Below are 26,170 nucleotides of genomic sequence, written 5' to 3'. Positions count from 1 at the left end.
GTCACCTCAGCAGGTGCTCTCCTCCCCTCTTTTTGATGGAAAAAGGGCTGCTGATGTATTTTCCACACTACTCCCTTCGTTTGAAGACAGTCAAAGGTACAAAGGTGCAAATGGACAGTCCTTGTTCAGGACAAATGAAAACACAGACTACAATTACACGTTGATATCTGCATCATCTTCTGAGGGATTTTACACCTTTACTGACAGCTCTTCCGCGACCAGTACGACTTGCAGAGCTGTTGCCGGCTGTTGTACGGGAGACCCTGACACCACGGATGAGAGGGACAAAATCCCCTCCATGTCAGCACGGTCAGAGCAGGAGGAGCAACGGGCTCCAGCCCCACTGGGACGGCACAAGCAGTACAACCTTGGGACCCTCTCATCCCCAATGAGCTTCCACTAATGACTGCAAAGTGAAAGCTCGGTCCCTTCTCTGGCACGGCAACAGGATGTCACCTCCTCCAGTGCATCTTCAGAAGGGAAGAGGCTAAAAGCGTGGCAGCATGGCTGGGGAGAGCCAACTGCTCTCCAGGTTAGGGAAAATGGGTTTTCCCAACCCTTTTTGCAGGACACTTGTGCACTTTGAAACCCTACTCACAGCCACCTCTTGGAAGGTTTGCCCCAGGCCACATGGAGAAATGTCCTCTCCTGCAGTGTCCTTCCCAAGGCCCAGCACCACCATCCATGATTGTAAGCCCTGAACAGGGCAGTGAGACAGCCCAGTGGGGCTGTCTTTGGCACCTTCTCCCTTCTCCAGCTGTGCCCAGGGCTGTGCAGGAGCCGACAAGCTGCCCAAAAGCCCACCAGTACAAACAGCTTCCCTGTTTGGGCAATACTTCTCTTCCCTGGGGTAGCCACCAGCTCCCTGCTCCTCCTGGGAAAAGGCACTCTTATTTGGAGCAGCGATAAAAGCAGCTGCCAGGGAAAAACTCGCAGCTTCGCTACAAAAAAAGGGGGAGACATGAGAATTTTCTCTACTCAACAGCTTGCTCTCTGTGACTGGTAGTGGAAAGAAGAGCCATCTACCACATTGTCTCAGCTTCATATAGATAACATATTTATTGAAAATCTTCACCAACAATGGTGATATCATGACCAAAAATTACAAAACATCATGGTAGTTGGCTTTATAAAAATAAACTGCAGGAGTATGCCTCACCGGTTTGTACTGCTCTCTCTCTCGCCCCCTCTCTCCTTTAATGGTGTACGTTATACTCTTCAGCATAATACCGTTCTAGAAAATTGCATTCCATCCAAAAAAATGCACTTGTTTTTCCTTAGCAGAGGCCCTTAAAGTGACTTTTCCCCCCCGCCCTCCCCAACAATAAATATAGAAAATAGCCTCTAAACAAATATATTTTAGTTTGGTCAGCTTAAAAAAAAAGGTCCATTTTCCCCTCTTGGGATATGTAGTGACTGAGCAGCCATTTAAACAGTATTCAAGTCTTTGGTGGCTTTGGCTGCTTAAAGCTGCAGTTCTATAAACAGACAATCAACCAAGGTCCTTTTTTCTCTTTCTCTCCAGAAACCAAAGACTACGAGATGATGTCAAGTGCAAGTCACCAGTATGATCAGTGCTGTGTTCACCGTACCTTCACTGGGAGCGATGGATCACCCAGGAGAGCAACTGGTAGGAGGAGGTCATCTTTGGCAAATGAGAGCTTTCAAACAGAAGGCGTCTTTGGTGGATGAACCTGTTGCATAAGCTGTGGTCGTTTTACTCGTGGTTTCCGTCTCTTTGGCCTGCTCTTCGCTTTGTTGATCTGCACCACAAAGAACGCCAGAACCACCATGGCACCAAGAAAAGCAAAGACCGGAATAGTCTGTCCCACGTCCTGGTTGTACCTGCCGGGCATTATACCTGGGAAGGCAAAGAGGTTTGGAAGCGACTTGCGACCATGTGAGCTATGATGTCTTTGCAGCGTTAACACTACTGAGCGAAGCGATCTGATGGTAACTTGCGTTTCAAAGATGAAACAGTTATTAATCAGATCACATTTCAGACAGGAAGATTAACAACTGCAGACCGATTAGCGAAAATAAGACAGGATGCTAATGTTACAGAAAAGCACGAGCATTTCCACCCTGACTTATTTGGGCACGTTCATGTGTAACCCAGATTTCCCCTGCAGCAACCACCTTCTGGTCTGCATTAGAGCAGCAGTGCAAACACTTGACCATAATTTTACCACTAAGCAATTTTTATAAATCACACACCAAATTCTGATGCTACGAGGAAAGTGATTTTGTGCTTGCTCCAGAGCACATGCACACACATGGTGAGGATGAGCTATAGAACCAAATCCTTCATTTTTACAGGCATTTTTACTCTGCTTTTGTGCGCTCACACAAGGAATTTTAACTAGCAGGAGGTATCCAGCCACAGCTCCCAAGGAGAGGGACTGCTGCTGACACCCCTTGGTCTGAACAGCACCAAAACAAACCTCAACTACCTAAAAATCACCCACCAAAATCTTCCTCCCAGGTTTCTTCTGAATAAAATATTGATACGCAAAAATATTTCTCTCAGGCTTCATCAGTCAGCCTTCTCCAACACAGCCACACTATTATTTGCATGTTTTTCACAACTGAAAATAAACATGTGACCTCTCTTCTGGCTGCGCTGTTTGTAGTTTTTTCAAAGCTTATACAAAAAAAAAAAAAGCAAAACAGTGACTTTCAATTTTTTCAATATTTACCTCCAGGAATGTCCCATGCTCCACTTTCTCCAGGGGACAATGGTCTTACTTGGGGGCGATTCTGTCGAAAACTGGGCAAAGCCACTTTATCAAGGTCAATTGACAGTAACTTTTGATGTTTCCAAAGGTTGCTAGAAGAAAGTTGAAGACAGAGGCACCTGCTCACTTGCTTCAGGAATGCAAGGAATTTTGTAGAAACATATAGAGAAAGTGACAGTTGGAACCTACAAATAACTCACTAGTTTGGAACCAAATGATAATCCGATCCATTCTTTAGGATCTGCAGTTTGCAGGCCTCTGGAGTTCAAATAAGACACCACAGGGACACACTTGGATTGGCAACTATTTACTAACAACTCTCTCTCTTGCACACCAAGTACCAAAAGTCACCATTAGCAGCTCAGCAGACAAGTATGGGCTACACGCTGACACATTTCCTTCAAGTGACTGACAAATGATAGACCAGAAGGCAGAGTTAGGTGAGCCGTCCAAGAAGCTGCTTCAGAAAACTATTTCAAAGGCAAGCAGTGACAATGGATTTAAGCAAGTCCATCCACTCTAACTTGGGATCAATCACAACAGTGAATTTACTTGTGAAGCTATTTTTAAAATCCTGCAGTTTCACAGCGTAGCTATAAGGCGAGTCAGAATTATTCACTGAAGAGGCATTAATCGTCATTTCCTCTTTGCAATTTGGTACTTCTCTAGGAAAGGCATTCCAGCTGTCTCTTTCCAAAGCAGATGGAACAAATAATTTTTCAGCTGAACTCAAAAGCAAGACTTGTTGCGTAACTATAATAAAGACATATACTAACCTGGGGGCAGTTTCATTCAAAGGCTGTGGTTTGGCCCAGGACAGGTGAGGACAAGCAGGAAGGGACCGGGGTTTAGGGTCTCCCAAGTGAGCCTCGAGCACCTTTGAGTATCGATGCAAATGGTTACCTGCAACTCACAGCAGAGACAGACTGGGTCAGCAAAAGACTGGTAGGATAAGAGTTACCGACATTCACCCCCGGCTAAACAGAGCTGCTGTAAAACAGGAGTTCTTTAGAGTAATGATGACTCATAGCTAAATCTCAGTTCAAATTAACCTTACAAAACAGTAAGACACTGCACCTACAATGGCAGATAATCCAAGTTTTGCTGGCAGCACATGAGACAAGACTGAATGCTTTATATACCTCCATAGGTAGTAACTAGAATGCTCCCTGGCACAAACAGGCATCTAAAAATTCCTATTCTATGAACAGAACATTTTCTTTAGTCAAATCACAACTGTATCACCACAAATCCCTACAGTAAGTGCTCTCTTCTAGTAAAACAACAGAACATCGTAGAGCTCGCACCAAACTAACTTTACTGGCATATAACTCAAGAGGTCTGCCTGAGTCTTCCTCAATTCCACCCTGACACTCCCTCAGTTGTGGGAAATTAAGGCTCTCACCTTCCATCCGCTCGGGGAGAGAGTAGCCAACTCCTGACGGCGGTCGCTGTCTGTTTTCAGAATGGCTGAGGCTTGGCGGCATCACTCCGTAAGAAGTGTACTGCAGGAGGGAATCCAGGAGCCAAAAGCAATCTGTGGATTTCACAGCCCCAAGCCCCAAAACAAGATATGCATTATGCCACATTTTAAATGGCTTATCTTCCTGTTAAGAAGGCTGTAATGACGTTTAGAAGTGCAATCAGTTTTTCTGGCTCTTGTTTTTCTCCTTCTGAAGTACTAGATCCAATTTCAGAAAGATGCAACTTTCAACACACACCCCACACAAATACAAAAATACACAAACACAAAAATAATCATTCAGTCTTAAAATATTCTCTTGTGCACAAAATCTGGCTCTTTTGAGGAGTAGGACATAAACCAACAGGTCTTAAATACGGGAATTCCAGGTTGTGCGAGGCCACCCAAGTCCCTGCAAAAATTATGAGGCTTTTTGGTGTGGAAACACAGGAAGCTCAGAACTTCTGATATCATTCTAAAGAGGGAAACAGCGAACTAACTACTTTTTTGGGAAGGATAAAATAAATACCTTGCAAAGAAAAGTAAGAACAAGGTAGTGCATTCAAGTGAAAGTTGTGACCCATTTGCTTTCCCAAGCTTAAAAAAAATAAACAAATGAAGGGGAAAGGTTCTGGCTCTGTCCCAGCTAAAGCAAAAGCAGTGCTACAGCAGCTGTGGTACAGCCCAGGCTGGGCATCAGTGCCACAATATATACTTGATCATGGGTTTCCCTTGCACTTCAACAGCACGTGAACCCTCATTTTGATTCCCTCCTAAATTACTACTACCTCAATCCAGAGTTACCCTTAACGAACAAGGAGTCCAGTGAGTCAACAACACATTTCTCTAAAACTCACATTTGCAGGAGCAGGACGATGTTTTATCGGCTATTTCCACCACACAGCAAACTATTTTTCTCATAACTTCTCCCCCCAGGAACAGTTGGCTGGGAATGGGAATTAATCCTCATAATCCTGGTGTCCCTTAAACCCTCACCTTTGATTTTTAAAGAGGTCAATCAGATTTTTAAGGATTTATATTCACAAATGTTAGGAATTCACCTCAGTTAAAGCCACTGGTATCTCTGCAGGAGACATAGCTCCTGATTCACAGCTTAAAAGCTAATTTTAAAGGATTTCTTTGGAGCCTTCCACTTTTTCTTGCTTCGCAAGTCACATTGAATTTAACAGCATTAGGGAGTCACAAAGCACTGTTTTCTATTACTTAATTTAAAGCTACGTATCTTATGCTATGTGCTTTCAATAATCTACAGCAAGTCCATAAGGCACCAATATGTTGGTGTTACAGCAATTCACTGGAAGGCACCCAAAGACAGTAAGTAGAAACCACACAACTTTCAAAGAAAAAAGAAAATGTTTGGGAGAGAAAGAAACGAGCTGCAGACGGAGAGCTCCCTTAGGCAGTAAATTCCTTTAAACGTAAATAAATTAGACAAGGGATGGATTACATAATCCAGTATTTTAAAATGTCAGTGACAAAAGCTTAATTATGAGTGTACTTTTCATCACAAAAGGAAACTTCAGGTTGAACATCCCATTCAGTGGAAATGCAGAAAAAGACCTCACGTTGCATTATCTTCAGCTTCTCGAGCCACAGATCTACCATCTTGTGCTTTACATGTCATGAGAAACCCAATCAATCTCTTAAAAATTTTAAAAGTCAGATCAGACAAAGTGCTAGAAAAAGATTTTATAAGGACCAACCACACAGAGAAAACGGCTTCTCTGGCAGTCACAGAAACCACACACACACACAACTCGCATACTTCCCACCTAGAGTTGCAAACAAATGCTTTGAACAGAAGTTTCTACTTTCTGGGATAGTTACACCGGTTGTGTAACTTTTGTGTCAGAGCAGAATTAACCTGAAAATAGTAATGCACAACTGAAATGTTGAACATTACCATATATCCTTACAGGAAACACTGCAAAGGGAACAAGGCATGCTGATGAGCAAACTCAAAAGCTAAAATCCATTGCACTACACAAACAGTTTGAAAATGCAACTGGGGAAATAGTGAAGGCATCCCCTAACGGCCTCTTCACAACTTCAAATCAAGCATGTGTTAACAGTATTGCTTTCTGGAAGCAAAACCACCCCAAAGCAGCAAAAAAACCCACCAACCAAACCTTCCCAATAAAGAATCTACCCCAAAATCAGCCCCCAAAGCTCATGGAATGGAAAAACAGGCAAGGAGCCTGGGCGGGGGGGGGGGGGAGGGGCAGGGAATGCTCCCAACTATCAGGGGGGTATTTAATGTGGGGTGCTCTTTTGTTGTAATGGCACCTTACAGCATTTTCAGTAGAGCTCAGCAGAACTGGGATTAATCCCAAGTTTGGAATATTTAGATTCCCTAGAAAACATCTACTTCTGATAGGAGCTGTAAAACCCCCAACTGGACAATAACTTTTCCTGCGCGTTGAAGCTCACACACCTTTCTGGCGATGGCTGTCATCCAAGCAATTGGAGTCACCGTACAAAACAATTCTGCCACCACCTTCGGAAGGAACTTGGTAAAGTCCCAAAATAGGGACATTTTCAATTATAGCAGTCTCCTGTTTTAAAACTTCAAGACCTAAAGCAAAGCACAAATAAATTTCTTAGTCTGCAAAGCTAAAACAACATCAATATACCGTTGATACAATATCAACGTACCTATAAATCAACACAGCCTACATTGCAAACTTACAAATGCAGCTACACCACTCTTTCATGTGACATATTTACGCAAAATGTTTTCAAAAACCCCATGATGTTACGATAAAAATGAAACTGCTCTAAGACCCAGATTGTGAAGCTTTCTACGGTACTAATGCTTTTCTTTCTTTGGTGGAAAAGCAGAAAAAGACCTCACAACCTGGATCATCTTCAATATTCTCAAACGAAAAATCCTAATATTTTCAGCAGCAGGTTTAAAATCAAAACGATCTGCCTTACAGATTGCTTTATGTTGTTTTAGTCCTTCTGCAGAATTCTACAGGACACAGGAACTTAAAAATCAGCCATCACAACACACACTGCTCTTCCCTAACTTACTTTGCTGCCATGCCTACCTATTCCTACAAAAAAAATGACTGTGGAACTAACAAGAGAATAGAGACATTCTGTGAAACACAACATCTGTCTCTCTGTAAGCAGCAGCTCCAAGACAAAGGCTTTGACTTAAGTGGTTTAAAGCAGCCGTTCAGGGTAAGCCCATTTTAAAGACTGCTGGGCTTGAATCTCTCTGCGACTCTGCAGTTACTCGTTACCCTTGTGCTTTGTCTGTTCAGCTTTCAATTCAGCAGCAAAAAGGATTGTTTAGCAAGGGTACCTAAACCAAAAGTTTAAAAAAAGAAACTCAAGTGAGTTTTTCCACCTTCCCTTGGCAAATTTTACTCCCTCCTCACCCCAGCTGCTCTCAGGTAGAGCCAGTTTTCGTTATGTCCAGCCCTGCCATGGTTCAGAGATCTGTTTCTCAGCCTTTTTCTGAAACACTTGTACCAATACTGTGAAGAGAAATTTTTGAAGGAGTATCATTTAAAAGCCTGCCTCCAAAAGCGCTGCAAGTGTCTGAGTAATAAAGCGGCAACCTAAAAGATGTGTTTGCAAGATGTTTACAATTATAACTGAGATAATCGATGAACAGAAAAGAAGAAAAAAAGCACAGGAACCTTCCCAGTATAAACAGGTATGTGCAGCAAAACCCATAGGACACCTGGCTGTAAACCTGCCATTTATATCTTACAAATCCAGCCAATCATTTCATCTCCTGTGAACTGAAAGCTCCAATATGCAGCAGGAGGGAAAATACCCCAGTTCACAAAGGAACTAAAATGAAGCCTGTTGAAAGATGGTTTTAGGTTAAAGGTTTCCCACCTCTTACGCTCATTTCAAAAACCAAAATAAGACAAACTTCAAATTCAGTATTTAGTCTCCTTTTCTTTAGATACTGCCTTTAGGTAGTAGAAGCAAAACACGAGCTCTTTTGCTTCATGACTGCAATGAAAAGGATTCAACAGGGAAAGCAGGTCTAGCAGGCTACTTGTCAAATTGACACTCTCCCTCTCCCTCCTCCCCGCCACGCAGATGTGTTTACATACAGCAGATACGATAAACGACTGCATATATACACATGGATATTGTTGTATTATAGTAATTGCACAGAATCATACTGTAGCTGCCTGTTAGGCATCCAACAACATGTTCTAGGCAAGACGGAAGAATGCCTACCCTGTTGATGTGTTTTTCACTGAATTTTTCACTGAATTTTCACTGAGTTTTTAGAGTTGGAAGGGACCATAAAGATCATCTAGTCCAACTGCCCTGCTGAAGCAGGATTGCCCAGAGCATATCAGAGCATGTTACTCAGGACGGCATCCAGGCGGGTCTTGAAAATCTCCAGAGACGGGGACTCCACACCCTCCCTGGGCAGCCTGTTCCAGGGCTCTGTCACCCTCACCGGAAAGAAGTTTCTTCTCATATTTTCCCTCCATTGTTTTTATACCTTTAGACTTTGTAGCTTTACTCATGCTCTTTACTTCAAAGTTCTACTCAAAACACAGAAAAAAGACCAGAAAGCGCGTACCTTGATCCTTAAAAGTGTGTGCAATGACAATGCCATCTTCTGGAAACTTTGCAATACTGCATCCTGATGCATAATTCACTGAAAGACATGGCAAAACTGCAGTTTAAAGACTAGAAATGACACTCCCACCCTTCCCATCATATTTCAGTGAGCTGTTAAAACAAGCACAGAAGAAAATTTTCCCAGGAACACTGCTCTGAATTTGCATATTTTGACCAATATGTGTATTTACAGAGAAAGCACAGCTTTCACAGGTTCACCTTTACATACTGCTTTCTCATCTTTCCATTTAGGAAACTGACATTATATTTTTCAAACTTAAAAGCTTCATCAAATGCCTTGAGAAATGTAGTATTTCACATGAAGAGACGCTATTTATACTACCAAGAACCTGTCTCCTTCAGTCAGCACTGGTGAGCATACAGAAACCTCAACACTGGTGACTTCTCTTTTCACATACACTTTCCAAATGAAGCAGTGAAAAGACAAGAGATTTGGAAACAATGCTTGAAAACATCAAGTGACTTGGTCAGATAAAAAGAAAGACTGCCTAGACCTAGAAAGTCAGAAAACAGGAAGGTCACAGACCTGTGGCCTAACCACAAAGCTTGAACTTGAAGCCAATCCCAAACAATTTCATTTCAGGGGAAACAATTCAAAAGATTCTAAGAATTTACAATACATTTCAGGATGTTGTGATGCATGTCTAAATTGACATATTCCAAGGAAAAAGTCCCTATCGATTTTCTTCCTCCAGAATTTCAAATTTCCACATAATTGCAAAATTAAAACCAAAGGCTTCAATTTAACAACTAATATTTATAGTCCAGACAAATACAGACAATACTCTGCTAAGTATCAGCACCTGGAATGCAAGCTTCAACTGAGGACATGCATTACCTGGTCTGAAAATTTTTCACATACAGTCTATGAAGGAAGTAATCATTTAAGCATGTTTATGAGACTCTTCTCACTTAATGTGAGTGGTTCCTTTGACTCTCGCTCCACCTCATTCTCACAGAAAGCTATTTTCCAAACAACACACCATAGCGGACATAGGCAGTGGACTCCAGTACTCACTTTCGTGATTTGCCATAGTAAAATCACCTTCGTACAGCCCATCACTAAAGGCCATATTCCAGACAGACAGCAGATCATTGAGAGCTGGTATATTAGCACCTCCAGTATCAGGCATCCACCACTGTCTGTAAAAATTACAGCATAACACAGTTTATTAGTATACAAAATACACTCCCAGGGTTTGTATAATGAAAAGTCAGCTGTCTTCCCACATGCAGGCTTCTTCAAAGTCACTTAAATACTGAACTACATCTCAAAGCCACATTTAACTTCAGAGGCATGTGAGCAGCTGTCTCTCTGACACCAACGCTTCTGAGTAAAAGTTAATACTAATGTAAAGTTCTCAGTGCATTTCAGTTCCATGGAAAACTCCTCTTTGCTAGAAGGAAATTCAGTCTTATGCTCTTTGTTTAGCTGAGTCAAAACCAACAGTCATGTACTCTGCATCTCATTTTTCTAATGAAGCAAAACGTTACTTGCTCACAAACTGCAGAACAGATCTTTCTAGCTGAACAGTAACACAAAACAGGCTGACAAAAAAAGTAATTATAAGGGTCTCTATCACCTACGGGTGATATTGGTGTATTTTCTCTTTATACAATAATTTCAATAATGGGTGCATAACCTGGTGATACTGCTTGGAATACACATTTTCTTTCTATTCTGCTCCTTGAAAGTGAAAACACATCCATTTTTCTTTGCCAGTCTCCAATTTCTTACTTCTTTTCATTGTAAATGTTTTTCTTGGCTTTAAGAGATTACATTCCCAAGGGAGTATTCACAATCATGATAAAATAGGTAGCTGTTACCCTTAAGCTGCAGCTTAAGGTCAATTTTGCTCTTCAGGTAGTCCCTTCTTAACAGGCAACATGCAAGTGCTGAAGTACATCATATCACATTCGGGATCTTTAGGGTAATATATGCATAAAATGGCAATTCTATGGCATTTTATTTCCCAAAGAACTGACACAAATCAGTACCTTGTGTTTTCATCATAAAACTTGACTTTTCTCATCACAGATGTGTTGTACCAGTCACTAAACACTATAAGTGAAAGTCCGTTATCAACATCCCTCCTCAGCTTGGTGATCTCTTCAGGAAAATACTCTTCCTCACTGTCCACCATCAGTAAAGTCCCTGTGTGTAAAGGCAAAAACAGGCTGTTGACTGTAATGTTATCACTATTCACACAACCCACGCAAAAGTCAACACAAACGGACATTTTGCACCGCATCTAGTCCACACGCCCTGCTCTGGTAGTTCACCTAAAGAAGTAACATTTAAGCATGGGAAATATAAGATGATTCAGTTTACAAATGTATCCAAAAATTAGTTTGGCAGCACAGTACTCTTTTTAAGGGTGTTACTTAAGACTTGTGCTTGTATGGTCTCATGAACTGAATGCCCGCCTATGTCTGGTGTGTATTATGCAGTTTGGTCTCACCCAAATGCTCCACACACTGAGCCAAACTGTGGCAGAAGACGACAATCAGGAGATTCACCACTGATCCAAATCCTGATCCAAACGAAAGTGCTAATGTAGATGCAACCCTAGTGAGAAGGTGTTTCACTGCTGCAATTCTAAAAGGCACTGCACACGCTACTGCAGATTTGCAGCCAGGTAGACAACAAGTACTCTGCAACTTAGTTTGATTCAGACCTTGAAAACTACAGCTGCATTTTAGTAGTCCTGACTAAAGTGCCATTGCCACTTTCATATAGCCCTCTCCCATTCCTGTCAACAAGCAAGCACAACCGTCTCTGCATCACTGAAAAACACAACCAGAAAAATAGACTTTTATTCCCTGAAAATGTGTTTATGCTGTTCGATTGGTTCTAAATATCAAGTCACTTTGCTTCTTCACTTTCTGACTGCCCAAAGAGGTGGTGGAGTTTCCATCCTCAGAGACAATGTAGATCTCGACAGGACGATACCCTGAGCAACCTGATCAAGCACTGATGCTTGCTCTGCGTCTCAGTCCTTTGCAACCAGGCCTCTTCTACAAGTCCAGGCAGCCTGCATTTGGAAAGCCTTCAGATAAAGATCCTGTAGAAAGCATGTTAATGACATGGACAATGGGACAGTGCACCCTCACCAAGTTTGCAGACAATATAACCTAAACAGAAGTGGTAGATGGACCACAGATCACTGCATTTTCCACCCCTTACTCCTTCCCATGGAGGAAATTCTGGAAGCCCAACAAACCACTAATCAAATGAGGTACAAGGTAATGGTGAATCAGAGGAGAGAGAAGTCGCCTAATGCTGCTCCCTATCAACTATAAAACTAGTGGTCTCAAAAGAGAAAATATTATGTTACTTTTTTAAGGGCTACCATTTCTTTATCTAGTTGTACATTCAGTGAACTCAAAAACCAATGGTGACATATTTATTGAAGAATCAAGATAAACAAGTGATAACTACTGACAACCCTTCCAGAACTAGAAAAAGGTCAGGACAATGCACCCTCACTTTACAGTCCACTAAAGAACATCACAGCCTGAAAGACGGCCTGTTTGGAGCATGTCATGGTTAAATCGAGGGGGAAACGAGCAGAAAAGTGCATGGAGACTGCCTGGCCGTCCCCTGCCTGGAAAATCTATCCAATCTCCTTCCTGATGAACACAGAAGCCCCATACTGCTTTGCTAATCACATATGGTTGAATGGAATACTTTCCCCACTCTCTTACCTACCACAAAAATCAATGTTTTAAAATGCCACTTCTAAGGGAGAAAAACCCCAAAGAACAGAATGGACACTTCTGATTTTAGTCTTCTATTTACATCATGCTTCACTTTGACTGTGCCAAAAGATTTTGGCAAATACAGATCTGACTTTGGGGGACTGAATACAAAGGGACTTCTAACTCACTCAAAGGTGGGCTCTTCCTCCCATTTTTTCATTATGCGGATAGAAAACTGCACTAATTCTACTAGACTCCCAAGCAAGCTCCTGCAGTGACACTTTACACAACTAAATATCAGCATATAAATAATAAATACACCCACTGTTAGAATATTTTTCCACCATGAGAATTTTTCTTTGTGCCCCCACAGCATTTTTGGTATTCCAAAACCCAGGTCATTTTACGAAGAAGTTAAGAGTATGGAGAACAAGGCAATTAACTCATGCTTACCATACTGACTTGCATCAAAACATGTAAACGGGGAACCAAGAACCTCAACAAAGTACCCCATGCTCCTCAGGTGCTGGTACATATCCCTGAAGTTTGTGTGTATATGGTCACCATTCCTTAGGAAAAGAGAGAAGTGTTGAAGGCAATTAAATCTGGCATGCAGAAATCTGGTATTAATCTTTTAATTATAGATTACTCCCTAGCTTCCTTTCTAAAAGGTCCACTTTTTTTCAAATTATAACCTGCAGTTTTCCAAGCACGATCTCCTCTTTGCAAAATTCTTCACAAATTACACCGGTTCCAAGTGCTACAGAGAAGTGTTAGTTATACAGTCAAAGCTAGAGATCGAGCACGTTCCTTACAAAACATAACTCTACTCTAACGTGTTTGCATCACGTCACAGACAAACACTGCTACATTAAAAACAGATGCTCCTCACAGGACTTCCTCCTCACAAAAGAGCCAGTAAGAGCAGTTTTAACTACTAATTGGAAGAAACACACAGGGACCACCTGTATAAATAATTGCTGAAACTCAGCAGAGAGTTCCTACCCATTCGCCATATCTGAGTGCTCCAAGTAGCTTCCCCAAAGCCTATGTCTTAGTCACTGACCCAATTAATCCTCACTTATACATCGCTGCACAATTCTTCCTACGGATGGTTTCCCTCTCCATCTACGGAAGACATCAGCTGAGGCGAACCCTGCTTTGAAGATGGTCTCCCTCAACAGACAAGGGATTTCTCCTTTAGGATTCAGTCTTTCAAATTGCTTATGTTTTTTTTGATAAGCAAATGCTGAAGTAGCTAATAACGTGGCCCCCTTAACTTCCCAGGAGAAATTAGGGCAGGAAAGAAAAATGCTACACTTCAAAACCCAAACAAAAATCTCAGTGCCTTAAATGTGCATTGTAAAAGCTTTTAATTTCATGTGAATAAATACATAGAGCGCAAAAAAAAAAAATAATCCTGCACCAAAAGCATGCAGAGTCCACGTGCTTTTCATGGATTTCTTAGAAAAGATAATCTCATGCCACACTGAAAAAGGCCAGAGCTCTCTGGCACTCAGTAAAGTTATCCCGTATCATTAACACACAATCAAGAAATACTGATTTAATAGAACCTGAGATAAATACCAATCTAACGGATCATTCTTCATCCTCAAATTATCCCTGGGGAAGTATCCTGGTGGATAACGAAGATTATGATACTGATCCCAAAGGACTCGCTTACTACGAGGTGGAGTAGGAATAATCTTCACTTTTATTGGAAGCTTCACCGTTGAAGTCTGCTCTGCGCCGTTCTTAGACTGAAGGACAGAACAAACTACAGTGAAATCCTTCCCCCCCCCCCAGGAACATTCATCAGTTAACTGCGGATTGTAAAACACCAAAAAAATGGAAGTATCAAATGTACTTTTAGTCACCAGTACCAGCTCTGGAGACAAAGAGGTGAGTTTTGCCTTAAATCACCATAGTACTTTTTCTGCACTCAACAGGTTATATTTATGCTCAGAATGGCAAATACTTAAAATATGTTACAACTGTGATTTGATTCAATCATTCAAAACGTTAAGAACTTCTCCAGAACCATTAAGCATGGTTCCAGAAGAAATATATATATTTAAGTAATCTCTTTTTCAAAACACTTTACTTAGAATTCACAATAAACAAATAAAATGATGAAGTTGGGAAGTAGTTTTAATAATTATTAACACAGAAAAACCAAAATGCACAGAACTTACTTCATTTTCTGCAGTTGATGATACTGTGATCATAACATGACCTTGAGCAATGCCTTCCCAAGATGCTGCTTTCTTTGCTACAGAGATGGAAATTGCTAAGTATCCAGACCAAGGCCACAACACGGGGGAATAGGAGAAAGCCACTTCAATATTATCCCCATTTTGGGGGAGATAGGGCTGCCAGTCTGGCTGTGAAATGAAGAATATAGAACATTGTATTCAAATACAAACCAGTATTTGTAGTCACAATATTTTTGCACACATGGCCCTCTTCCTCTGCACGAAGAAATAACAAATCTTAGCTCTTCTGAAGATTATGTCAAATTTAAAAATGTCCACCAAGCCCAAAAGGTTGGCATTGTGTCAGTGAATCAACCTAATTGTGATAGTCTTAATGACCCCACTATAGGCTTTTCAGAAGCAGGACTCTCTAAGAAGCCACCTGCAGCATGCTGCCTAAGCACACACATTTTAACATTCTGGGGTCCTGTGCAAGACTTTACTGGGAAGAACACAAAATTTCCTTTTGGTAACAAAGAGAGCTATCGCTGTAACAGACAAACAGGCAAACTACAGCAGCTGTGTCAGAGTACTGCCATAAGCCAATGATGTCGGACAAGAGCTTCAATACTATTTAACGTAAGTTTAAATCCAAAACAGACCTCAGGATTCACACTAAAATGTTGAAATTAAGCTCATTTACATTGACTAGAGTTTTGGAATCGGTGCCTTACTTAACCTCATAACTTCCCAAATCTGTTCTACATGTAAACTTACTTAAAGCTTAATGAAAAAAAAAAAAATTATTAAAAACCTCCCTAGTCAACCAACATGCTCAACATCACTGGCGTAGACGAACAGATTCTTCTACAGGCAGCAGACCTTGGTAAGTCAATACGTTCAGGCCATTCTGACCCATGGAAGAGGCATGATTCATAAAGTTAGGATCCTTTACTGAGATTGCTTATGCTCCAGACCAAAAAAAAAAAACCCCGAGGAAAGTCCACCCAGAAGATTTTAACTGCTATCAGAGAATACAAAGAAATCTTTAAGTACCTGTCAATCCAAACTGGTTTTACAAAGATAAAACGCTACACACCCCTGAAACCAATGCATTGCTTGAAAACTCTTAGACAGTTCATGTTGACAAATCTTACTAATCTGGGTGCGTCCTTTAAAATCAAACATTTTGCATCTCTTGCTCTCAGCAGAGATGCAATCGGATTTGTTCTATGAAATTCATAGCTAAAATTGTCTTTTCTGTTAAGCTTTTAGCAACATTAACAGTCAGGACATGGAACAACATCAAGTCTTACCTTGTCGACAATTCTCCCAGTGACTCCCATACCATTAAGGATAGTAACATTAACAATGGTTGGCATCCCTCCGTAATATATGGGCTGAGAACAATAGGGCCACATGTAGGGACACTCTGTCAAGTCAATATAGCTTGGGCTCAAACTACAGCAGAATGGAAGAGATAAAATTAGAAAATAATAGATCAATAAACAAAAGAAGAACATGCCACTATACATAACTATGAAAAAATTACAGATAAAACATGCAAGTCATAGCTACTCCGTCAAGCTCTTGCCTCGCTTCCTAAATCTGTCCCAAAATCTTTTTCCTTCCCCCTCTTTTTTTTTAAGTTTTGTGAAAAGATTATAATAAAATAAAAGAAACTTTTCAGCACAGTGAGAATGTTCTTATTCTGGAAAGTTTAAATTTAAGTACTTTTCTGTTGTGTTCTAAGTTACATTACTCATAACATCTGAGGCTAGAAGAGAAATTAAATTTAGCTCTCACAGACTCTCTCCCCTACACTGCTACAACTTACACAGAAAATACATTGACTTTTCATCCACTCTTGTCAAAATTCATACTTCACAATTACATAAAATCTGTGCAAGACCTCTTTGTTGCGTAAGTACAGATTGCTTAACTGAGTTGCACATGCATCACTTGCTCTCTTACAAGAAATAAAGCAGATTATAGTGTATCATTGATTAATTAAGGATTAAAATTAACCTGGCCTGTGGTTTATAGCTGTTGAGGATCTGATAAGCTCTCAGAAGATCCAACTTGCCATGTCCTTGTTCAAACATGTTGACTCCAGGAAGTCTACGTGCTGATGCGATAAGTGCCTGCTTCATACTTGCTGGATTCACCATTTCACGCTTCTGAACTGTGCTGTAATAGGGAATAATAGATCACGTTAGGTGGCCTTTATTCCCATTTCTAGCTAGTCCTGTATAATGCTAAATTCTGCCTTAACAGTCATTTGATCTAAAGAAAATGCAATCAAAACCCAGGTTGCTGTGAGCAATATCTACAGTTCATATTTGTCTATTACTTGATTTCTCACTGGAACAGCTGAAGACCACTGACAAGTTTCTGACCAATTTCTCTTAAAAGCTAATATTACATGAATTTTTCTTCTCACAGTGTGCTCCATGACCAGCAGTCAACAAAGTATTCTGAAAATCAAAGCCTTGGTAACTGGAAACTTGCTGGTATCTTTCGCAACATGACTCTTCCAGGGGGAAAAACAGCTTTGCTGTTCAAAGAAAAACCCACCATTTTATGGAGTAAATAGGATGACGACTCTGAATTTCTGGCATAAGTATTTTTCAAATAAAAGTTTGTCTCACGCTTATGTAGTAGCAATGGGAAACACAAAGTACAGACTTGCAACTCAACAACTTGCAACTTCCTTTCAATTCTTCAGTATGCAACAGATGACTTACGCAACCAGATAACAGCCATAAAACCCTAAATCCTATAAAATTTATAAGTACTTAGATAATTATCTGCTACAGGTGCCTACTTTGAGCAGCTGCTCAAAGACCAGGACACTTCTACAACACAATTGACAAGCTCAGCAATTCAAAATGGTAAAAAAATGTGACAAAATGACTTTGTAGTATTGTTCTCCCTAGTTGTATTTTCAGAGATGTAATTATTATTCAAAACAGCTCTCAAGTTTTTCCCAGGAAACTTGGAGCTAGTCAGACAAGGTAATGTCTAAGGCAGAAGAACTGTGATTTCATCCTCCAAATTTTTTTCCTACATCTAAACACAATTTAGTTTTAGTTGGTGGGTTCCTTTATAGGGCCTTTTATGACTCTCCTGCATCAGTATCTTTTTAGAGATTCTTATTTAAGACTTACCTCACTAACAAAGTAACAGCACCTGCCACCACAGGAGACGCTACACTTGTCCCAGAGAGAGAGCGGCATCCACCTTTCATACCAGAACCTCTCACTCCAGAGCCGTAAGTAACAATATCAGGCTTCACTCTACCATAACCTCCTGGTAGCTCCTGTGAAAGAAAAGAAAACAGACGGATTATTGCCCTAATACATAATGAACACTGGCTGCCTCATCTGGGCATTTAAATTAACTGCAGGTCATTCAGAAGGAAAATGATCAACTAAATTAGCTGAGAGTCAGCATCACGGAATAGCAAGTAACACCTGAAGAAGGACTCAAGCTGTTTATGACAAGTTCTCAATGTTTCTACATTAACATTACTGCTGATTACTCTAGTACCTATGCTAAGCACAAAATCACTGACAAAAGGATAACCACACTGCTACCTGGCTAATGAATGAGATGCAGCACAAATGGAAACATATAATATTTATATAATCAAGATCACAATGCAATCTCATCTGAAATCTTGTGTGCAGTACCTGGCACCTTGGGTTCAACAAGCAAATAAGTGCAGTGTTACGTGTAGCGAGGTAAACCAAAGGACAAGAGCAGGCCTTCATTTTTGCACATTTAACCACACAGGCAAGTCCTCACATTAAACCAAAAGGTACCAAACATTTTACAAATCCACCAAAAATGTCAATAGTGGTCAAGATTAATGATGAGAAACCCCACAAAGAACATTAAGCTTCTTGCTTAAAGACTTGTAATCTCTAACCATTCTGATCTTTGATGAGATCTTTTATCGCTGGTTACTCCAACACATACCATCTGCATGGGATTACCCCTTCAAAAAAGGCTCCCTTTCCAAGGCTTATTTTGGCTGCAAGTACGGCTAGCCCTGGCCAAAGTGGCTTACCCAAGTGGTCATTCCCCTAGATGAAAAGCGAGCTATATTATCTTCAAAGTCAATGCCACCTACTCCAATCACATCCATCTGGTCAGCAGGGTTATTGAGAGTCCTAGAACAAGTTAGGAGGTTGGAAGATCAAAAAACCAAGACAATCATAAGTTTATCTTGATAATAGACATGCTGCCATCGGATTTCTGTCAGACACCCTTTTTAACCTCCACAGAAAAAATTTTGGTTCTACCCGATACATTTATACTTACTAGTGAGACCAAATTTTCAGGCAGTTAGTAACTCAGTAACTAACTCAGTAAATGCCAAACCATGTTATCTTGAAGACAAAACAAAATCTATTTTTAGGCATTTATTTTAGAAATATATCACAAATCATTCTGGTCCGATCCCTTCTATATTCAAGATCAGTAGCCAAAGACGTCTGCTCACAGTAACAGGGAAATGTCTGGGAGAGTATAGGAGAGTACTGCTATTCTTTTACTGACTTTCCACCATTTCAATGAAAAATATGTAGGTAGGTACTTCACAAATTGCAGTACTACTACAGCAAGTGATAAGGACAGTGGAAAGAAGAGTTTAACTGGAGTCATTTTCTATAAACAGATTACAGCAAAAAGGAGAAGGGAAAACTTCTCAGCCAAGCACAACTGCTTCCAAAACCATATAATAACAACATATTTAATTTTCTTTGAAGTGGTGATTGAAACTTACCCATACAAAGGGCCATCATTGCCAATAGCAGATACCATGATGACGTTGTTAGCTGTCAGTTCCCACACCTACAAAAAATAATGTGTACCATAAGGCTCTGCCACAAAAAAGAGACTTTTCTAGCAAACATACATTCCATGGTGCCTGACATAAGCCAACAATTGGTCCAACCTCTTTTTCTTATGGGGACTTATAAAATACCTCTCACTGGTATATTTACTACTAAGATCCAAACTTTCTTAAGATTATGTGAACAATAACCCAGCCTCAACAGCAATACTGCTGGTAAGACATATTTAGGTTACATCAAAGGAAAAACCACCCATAACAAGGCACTCCAGATGCCGAAGTCAAGTTATTCTGAATGCCCTCCAGTAACACTCTGGGAAGAGTAATGAAGTCATTGTCAAACTAAATTTCAATGCAAGTCATAAAAAAAAAAAAAAGAATTTCTATGCCTTGAATCCCTTAATTATCCTTTACAAAGGAAGATTGTACCCTTTTTTAAAACATAAACTAATTCACTTAGTGCTTCTGAAGGACAGAAAAACAATTCAGGGAACCATGACATTTACAAAGACAAAAACCTAATTCCATCTTATTCTGAATCAAATCCTTTATCACATAGCTGAATCAACTACCTGTACTTGTACCTATTTGTTCTTAAACAATTTGCTGCTAAATTCACACTATACATATTTTTTCCAAGAAATAAATTAACCATGCATTGATTTAAAAAAAAAAAAAAAAGTAAGGGTGGATTTCAGTTAAGCTTCTTCTATTAAGGGCCCACTTAGTTGCCTGCTTGGGAGCCAGACTTCTTAGCAGCACATAGAGCCATACAGCATGTTGTAAAAGCTCCCTGAATATTTTGGCTGTTTTTTTTTTAAATCCATTCCTTAAATCTATTCCTGAAAGCCTGTACACTGTACGAAATTTCTCTCATGCAAATGAAACCCCCACAGAAACTGTCAGCAGCACCAGAATCTGTCAGCAGCTGCAGCAAACAAGTAGCTCTGCAAGCCCAGCATTTGTATGAGGGATATAAATACCACGACCACTGTATTTCCTCCTACTAACCTTGTCAACAAATGGATGATCCATGAAGTCTGGCCCACCAATACTTAGATTCAACACATCTATCTTCTTTAAAATTGCATAATTAAAGGCATCCAGAAACCAAGATGTATATGAGACCTATGTAAGAAAGAGGGGGGGAAAAGCTATCATTGGAAAATCCAGTGATCCCATGACAATACAGACTTCAGACAGACAGGAGAAACAACATCAAAATAAAGCACAAAAGTGACAATGGTCTCCTAATATTTCTAGTGCTTAGTACATTTGAGTGATTGCTCCAACACTGTAAGACCAGACTTCCACTCATTATTTCTGAAAAATATACCACATTTGGAAACTGTAAGATGTCTTGTAGTAAGTCTCTTTTAAACAGAAAGATGTATCCTTCTCACTTATCAAAGAAAATATGTCGACATTTACAAGTGCTTGTAATATTCCCAAAGGAAATAATTAATACAGCATTAATCTGGGAAGGCAGAAATTGAAACACATGTAAAATAACTACCTGGTTATTGGTGAACACTCTGAAAATGTGCAGTTCTGCATTTGGAGCGAATCCCTGGCATTCTCTCATGCTGGCTATCACACCCGCTACAAAGGTCCCATGGCCTAAACCTATCACAGAGAGAAGGAAACAAAATAAGATCATAGAACCACAGAATGGTTAGAGTTGGAAGGGACCTTAAAGATCATCAAGTTCCAACCCCCCTGCCATGGGCAGGGACACCTCCCACCAGACCAGGTTGCTCAAAGCCCCATCCAGCCTGGCCTTGAACTCCTCCAGGGATGGGGCAACCACACCTCTGGGCAACCTGGGCCAGGGTCTCACCACCCTCACAGCAAAGAATTTCTTCCTGAAATCTAATCTAAATCTCCCCTCTTTCAATTTAAAACCATTACCTCTCATCCTATCGCTCCACTACCTCATAAAGAGTCCCTCCTCATGTCTCCTGTAGCCCCCTTCAGGTACTGGAAGGCCGCAAAAAGGTCTCCCTGGAGCCTTCTCTTCTCCAGGCTGAACAACCCCAACTCTCTCAGCCTGTCCTCACAGGAGAGGTGCTCCAGCCCTCTGATCATCTTCGTGGTCCTCCGCTGGACCCGTTCCACCAGGTCCATGTCCTTCCTGTGTTGAGGACTCCAGAGCTGGACACAGTATTCCAGGTGGGGTCTCACCAGAGCAGAGTAGAGGGGTAAAATCACCTCCCTTGCCCTGCTGGCCACGCTTATTCTGATGCAGCCCAGGATGCGGTTGGCTTTCTGGGCTGCCAGCGCGCACTGCCGGCTCATGTTGAGCTTCTCATCCATGAGCACTCCCAAGTCCTTCTCCTCAGGGCTGCTCTCCAGACATTCTTCACTCAGCCTGTATTTGTGCCTGGGATTGCTGTGATCCAGGTGCAGGACCCTGCAGTTGGCCTGGCTGAACTTCATGAGGTTAGCAGACAAACCATTTAATTGTCAAAGATTTGCACTATTAAACACCGCCTATACAAAACAGGCTTTACAACAACTCGCAAACACTGGGTTCAGTCCTAGTCTTCTTGAATCCTATTTTGCTACTGGGTTCGGTGGGGCCAGAATTCCCAGTGCTGTCTAGGCCAGAGGACCAGCTGATGAAACTCGGAGCGATATACTCTTCGGTGTACCCGCTCCTGATTACTACCAGTAAAATCAAGAGCCACACAAAGCAACCATGAGAGAAAAAGGTTATTTTGAAAAATGCAAGTCACAAGGCCAACTTATTTTTACATAAACTTCTTAAAAGATTTTTATCCTAACTGTAATAACTATATTTTGCTAAGGATGAAAAAAAAGACAAGAAAATACATTTTTTCCTCCCCTCAAAAACAACAACAAAAAAATAGCTTTAGTGTGTGCACTGTATTTCGGTGCTCCGAATGTGCCTGTTCAGCCACCATCTGGGCACAGAACTAATAGAAAGTGCTACAAAAATCAGGTGCTGCAATGCCAAGAAATACTACACAGAATAAAACTACGGAGGTGCACACAAGACTGAGCAAGATATGCATTACCTTGAACTCTAAAGGGATTAAATTGCCAACTGACTCACTGATCCAGACTGTATGAAGTTAATAATCTGTGAATGCATATGGTCAGGGCAAGCTAGGGTCGACATATGAAAAAGGAACACAAATATACTGCAGAAATAAAACGAAATAAAAAGTTCTGTGGAACGTTGATGGGCATGAGTCAGCACAGTATTTGTTGATGAAAACTATACAGATTAGAAAAACTTTACAGGAAGGTGCCAAAACTCTGATTAGTTTAGGACTGCACAGTAAAGAAGTAAAATGCTCTCCCTCACACGTATGGAAATATGTATGCATGGTGAAACAGCAGAACACATATAAAGGAACAGGAACGAAACAGTTTTGTGGGGTTTGCTTTCGCCTCCACCTACTTTGACAACGTATGTATACCTGAATAATGTCTTCTGGCCCTGACTTTTTTAAATGCTATCATTCAAAGGAGACTTATGCAACACCCCCCTGGAACCTTAATACTCTTTGTTGAATTTGGTATCAGTACAAAGTGCTCAGGACACTGCAAAATTCAGCTTAAAATCTCAAGATATATACTTTCAATAGATGTTAGCACCACAGTAGCAATGGCAGTTTTACAATGAAAAATAGAACATGCCAGTGTCAGGAATAGTTGGACAATTGTGCACAGTAACTCACCATCATCCAAGGTTCTCTCATTAGTCCAGTTTGTTCTCTCCTTTACATTTTTGAAATGTGGATGTTTCTCACTCAGACCGGTGTCAAACACTGCTACTCTTACACCATCACCTATAACACAAAAGCATCGCTTTTTCCAATTCAGGTTCATAGCAAATCTATCAAGTCAAAGAAAACATTTATGCTTGATGTAGCATGCAAGTCACAAGCTCAGTAAGTTACAGATCTTAAAGAAAACATATTCCAATTCAGATATTCTACCACAGATCATAAATATGATCAATTTCTCTTAAGTATAGTATACAAATACACAGAAGAGCTCTCCATAAGTATACAACAATGAAGTATTTCTCAATCTTTCCGGAACTGACACCCAATGAAGGATTAACACATAGGAGCCAATTAGCCTTTCCTTACACTTCACTTGTTCTTTCAAAGACGGTAACTGTTCTAAGCCAAGAGACAAAAGCTTACCTGTATAACCCATCTGCCAGAGGACATCTGCCTGCAAGGTCTGAGCAACCTGGCGTGGGATAGCTCTCAGCAAACGCCTGCTCGAGTGTCGACCTGTTGCATGCCAGAAGCCGGAACCTAAAGAAAGACTTGCTCTTCTCAAGGGACGAGACGACTGCCATTTTTGAGTCCATCTAGTTTCATTGCAGTGCAACATCAGATCAGCTACGCAGAATGAGAATGAAGAAAATACAGTATGAGGAAAACCAAAGATTAGCTCTTTATGCAAATACACACATCATATTACAACAAAAATTTTAGATGAGTGAGTATCCATTTTCCCTGATCAAAATCAGTAAAAGCTTCCGTTTTATCTACTAGGGATATAGTGGTCTGGTCTCTGGTAAGTGATTGCTGCAAAAGAAATGTTTCTACATTGTAGCTGGAATCTTTGCCGTGCTTTAGCAAAGGTATGACAAGACCCTGATAATTTTATAAGCAAAAGAACAGATTTCTGTAAATTAAATAAAAGCTGGGCACTTCTCATTTGTGTAATGCTGATGGTCCAAAATAAAGCTGAGAAGACTCTTCCAAAGCAGCTCTCATGCAACCACACAGAAAATTACTTACACTCTGAATATTTGAGTGATCGGAAGACCTTCCGCTGAGGTGTTACACGCTTGATGTTTGGATGGTCTTCCAGTGTCAGTACTCCATCTTTCTGTTTCTCATTGATCTGAATAACTTCAAAATCACTAGGATAGTCACTGGCTGGGTTGTTGCGAGGTACAATCCTCCAGTTCTCAATATCACTACTTTTTAGTGCACTTGAAATAAATTTACTTCTAGCTTTAGCTGTGAAGTATCCATTAAAAGCCACAATATACTCTGGAACAAGAGCACAACTTATCAGAACTGATGTTTAAGCAGTTTACTTGCACATTCACATTGCAAAGGTCAAAATATTTCTGTTTTAAGTTATCCAGAACAAAGAATCACAATTTGAGGCACCTTTTTGTTGCTTTTAGAAATCTGCAATTTCTGTGCTACATAATGTGGGGTTTTTTTTCATCAAGAAATCTGCAAAATAGGATAAAAACCTTTGAAAGGAAGGTAAAATTGTAAGTATCATAAAAAGGCAAAACGATGAGGGGGAGCAGAGGAGAGGTAACAGAATTACTGTTACATCCAGCAGTACAAACAACTGCTTGATATGCCAATTCAATATGCTTCTTGATATGTATGATTTAGAGACGTCTAGCCTCTAGATGGTATTGAGTTTTAGTGCTTTTACTGACGCCAAGTATGACATGCACAGAGAACAAAGTTGGTCCCAACAGTCCAGTCCTTGATCTGGATTAGTGATTTGCGAGCAGAGCTGAGCCCCAGCACACACCACTTCATTCACCACAGTATGCTTTTGGGTAACTACGCACAGAAATGTCGCTATGGACACTGTGCCTGTGAGCACCCAGGCACATGCACAGCTTCACTGCGGAAACATTACAGGTACCCGAGGCAGCAAGTTGACTCAGAGTCAAGGCATCCTACTGCCATCCTTTGCCATATCAGCAGTGATATCTACCGACAAAGTCTTTCATCTGCTCCCTTCACAACTATCTTTGCAATTTTTCCATGCACGTGCTATCACTTCCAAACTTTTCCTTGAACAAACCACAGAGATTTCTGGCCTTTCTCACCCCTTCAGTGCCCACTCATGGTTACATTTCATGAAAGAGCCTCAAATATACCACCGGCAGGGGCGAAACAAACAGCCACTAAAACACCAAAGTGACCGGGCTTGGCCACCTGAGCCTTCACACTCCATTTTTACTTTTAACATCCTCTTTATTTCCCCTCTCTCCTTTCTCTTTTCTTGGAATCTTGTCTCCAGTTAAACCAAGAACCTTTGAAAAATAAATCTGTTTCTCTCTTCGAATACAGAGAATTTGGCAGATTATATGCTTCTACAGAAACTCTCTGAATGTTAAAATTGCGCAAACACCACAAATCAGTAACATACACTTGATCTTCACAGGTTTTTTTTTTTGTTTTTTTTTTTTTTTTACTGCTTAACTCTTTATTACCATGCTCCACGACTGTTGAAGTGAATTCCACTTTCAAAGTAAGGCGAGAACATCCAGGGCATATGTGAGCCTCATGAGAGGAATTCCCTAGTCTGGTACCAAAGTGTTTTTTGCCACAGAGTAAAATAACAACCAGAACAAACCAGATGTTTGCAAACTTCATGGTCATAGAAGAAAATGATTTCATTCCAAAAATTCCATATATTCAAATCACAATTTTCTTCCTTATAAACTAGTTCATTTTTGTTTCAGTAAACGTTGCTTTCACTGTGCTGATCAGTCGGATATTCTTAAAGCTGTGTCCAAAATAAG

At 40.6% G+C, this 26,170-nt stretch overlaps 1 protein-coding gene across 1 annotated transcript; it reads right to left on the bottom strand.

The window, feature by feature from the left end:
• Positions 1–1,038: 1,038 nt before the first annotated feature.
• On the bottom strand, positions 1,039–26,045 carry MBTPS1 (membrane bound transcription factor peptidase, site 1). Its single transcript, XM_074158201.1, has 22 exons — positions 25,859–26,045; positions 24,402–24,659; positions 23,793–23,996; positions 23,319–23,429; positions 21,125–21,234; positions 20,620–20,736; positions 19,540–19,607; positions 18,823–18,925; positions 17,918–18,069; positions 16,776–16,937; positions 16,064–16,208; positions 14,748–14,936; positions 14,140–14,312; positions 13,006–13,121; positions 10,849–11,005; positions 9,869–9,993; positions 8,789–8,866; positions 6,656–6,796; positions 4,144–4,275; positions 3,515–3,641; positions 2,700–2,830; positions 1,039–1,861 (listed from the first exon to the last, which is right to left on the bottom strand). The coding sequence occupies exons 1-22, from the start codon at positions 26,043–26,045 to the stop codon at positions 1,665–1,667; spliced, it is 3,183 nt and encodes a 1,060-aa protein (XP_074014302.1). The 3' UTR covers positions 1,039–1,664.
• Positions 26,046–26,170: the final 125 nt, after the last annotated feature.

The sequence above is a fragment of the Numenius arquata genome, chromosome 13 (genome assembly GCF_964106895.1).
Source record: "Numenius arquata chromosome 13, bNumArq3.hap1.1, whole genome shotgun sequence".
Classification (NCBI taxonomy): Eukaryota; Metazoa; Chordata; class Aves; order Charadriiformes; family Scolopacidae; genus Numenius; species Numenius arquata.
Note: the sequence above shows the minus strand (reverse complement) of the source record. Positions and strands in the feature narration are given on the sequence as shown.

What these genes read in the sequence shown, in the direction of transcription:
- MBTPS1 (XM_074158201.1), bottom strand. Translation starts at nt 26,045, where the DNA reads ATGAAATCATTTTCTTCTATGACCATGAAGTTTGCAAACATCTGGTTT. An exon ending in AAGAATGATCCGTTAGATTG is followed by an intron (nt 13,122 to 14,139) that starts GTATTTATCTCA and finishes TCTTTTCCTAAG; the next exon opens with GAATGGTGACCATATACACA. An exon ending in TTGAATGAAACTGCCCCCAG is followed by an intron (nt 2,831 to 3,514) that starts GTTAGTATATGT and finishes ACTTTCTTCTAG; the next exon opens with CAACCTTTGGAAACATCAAA.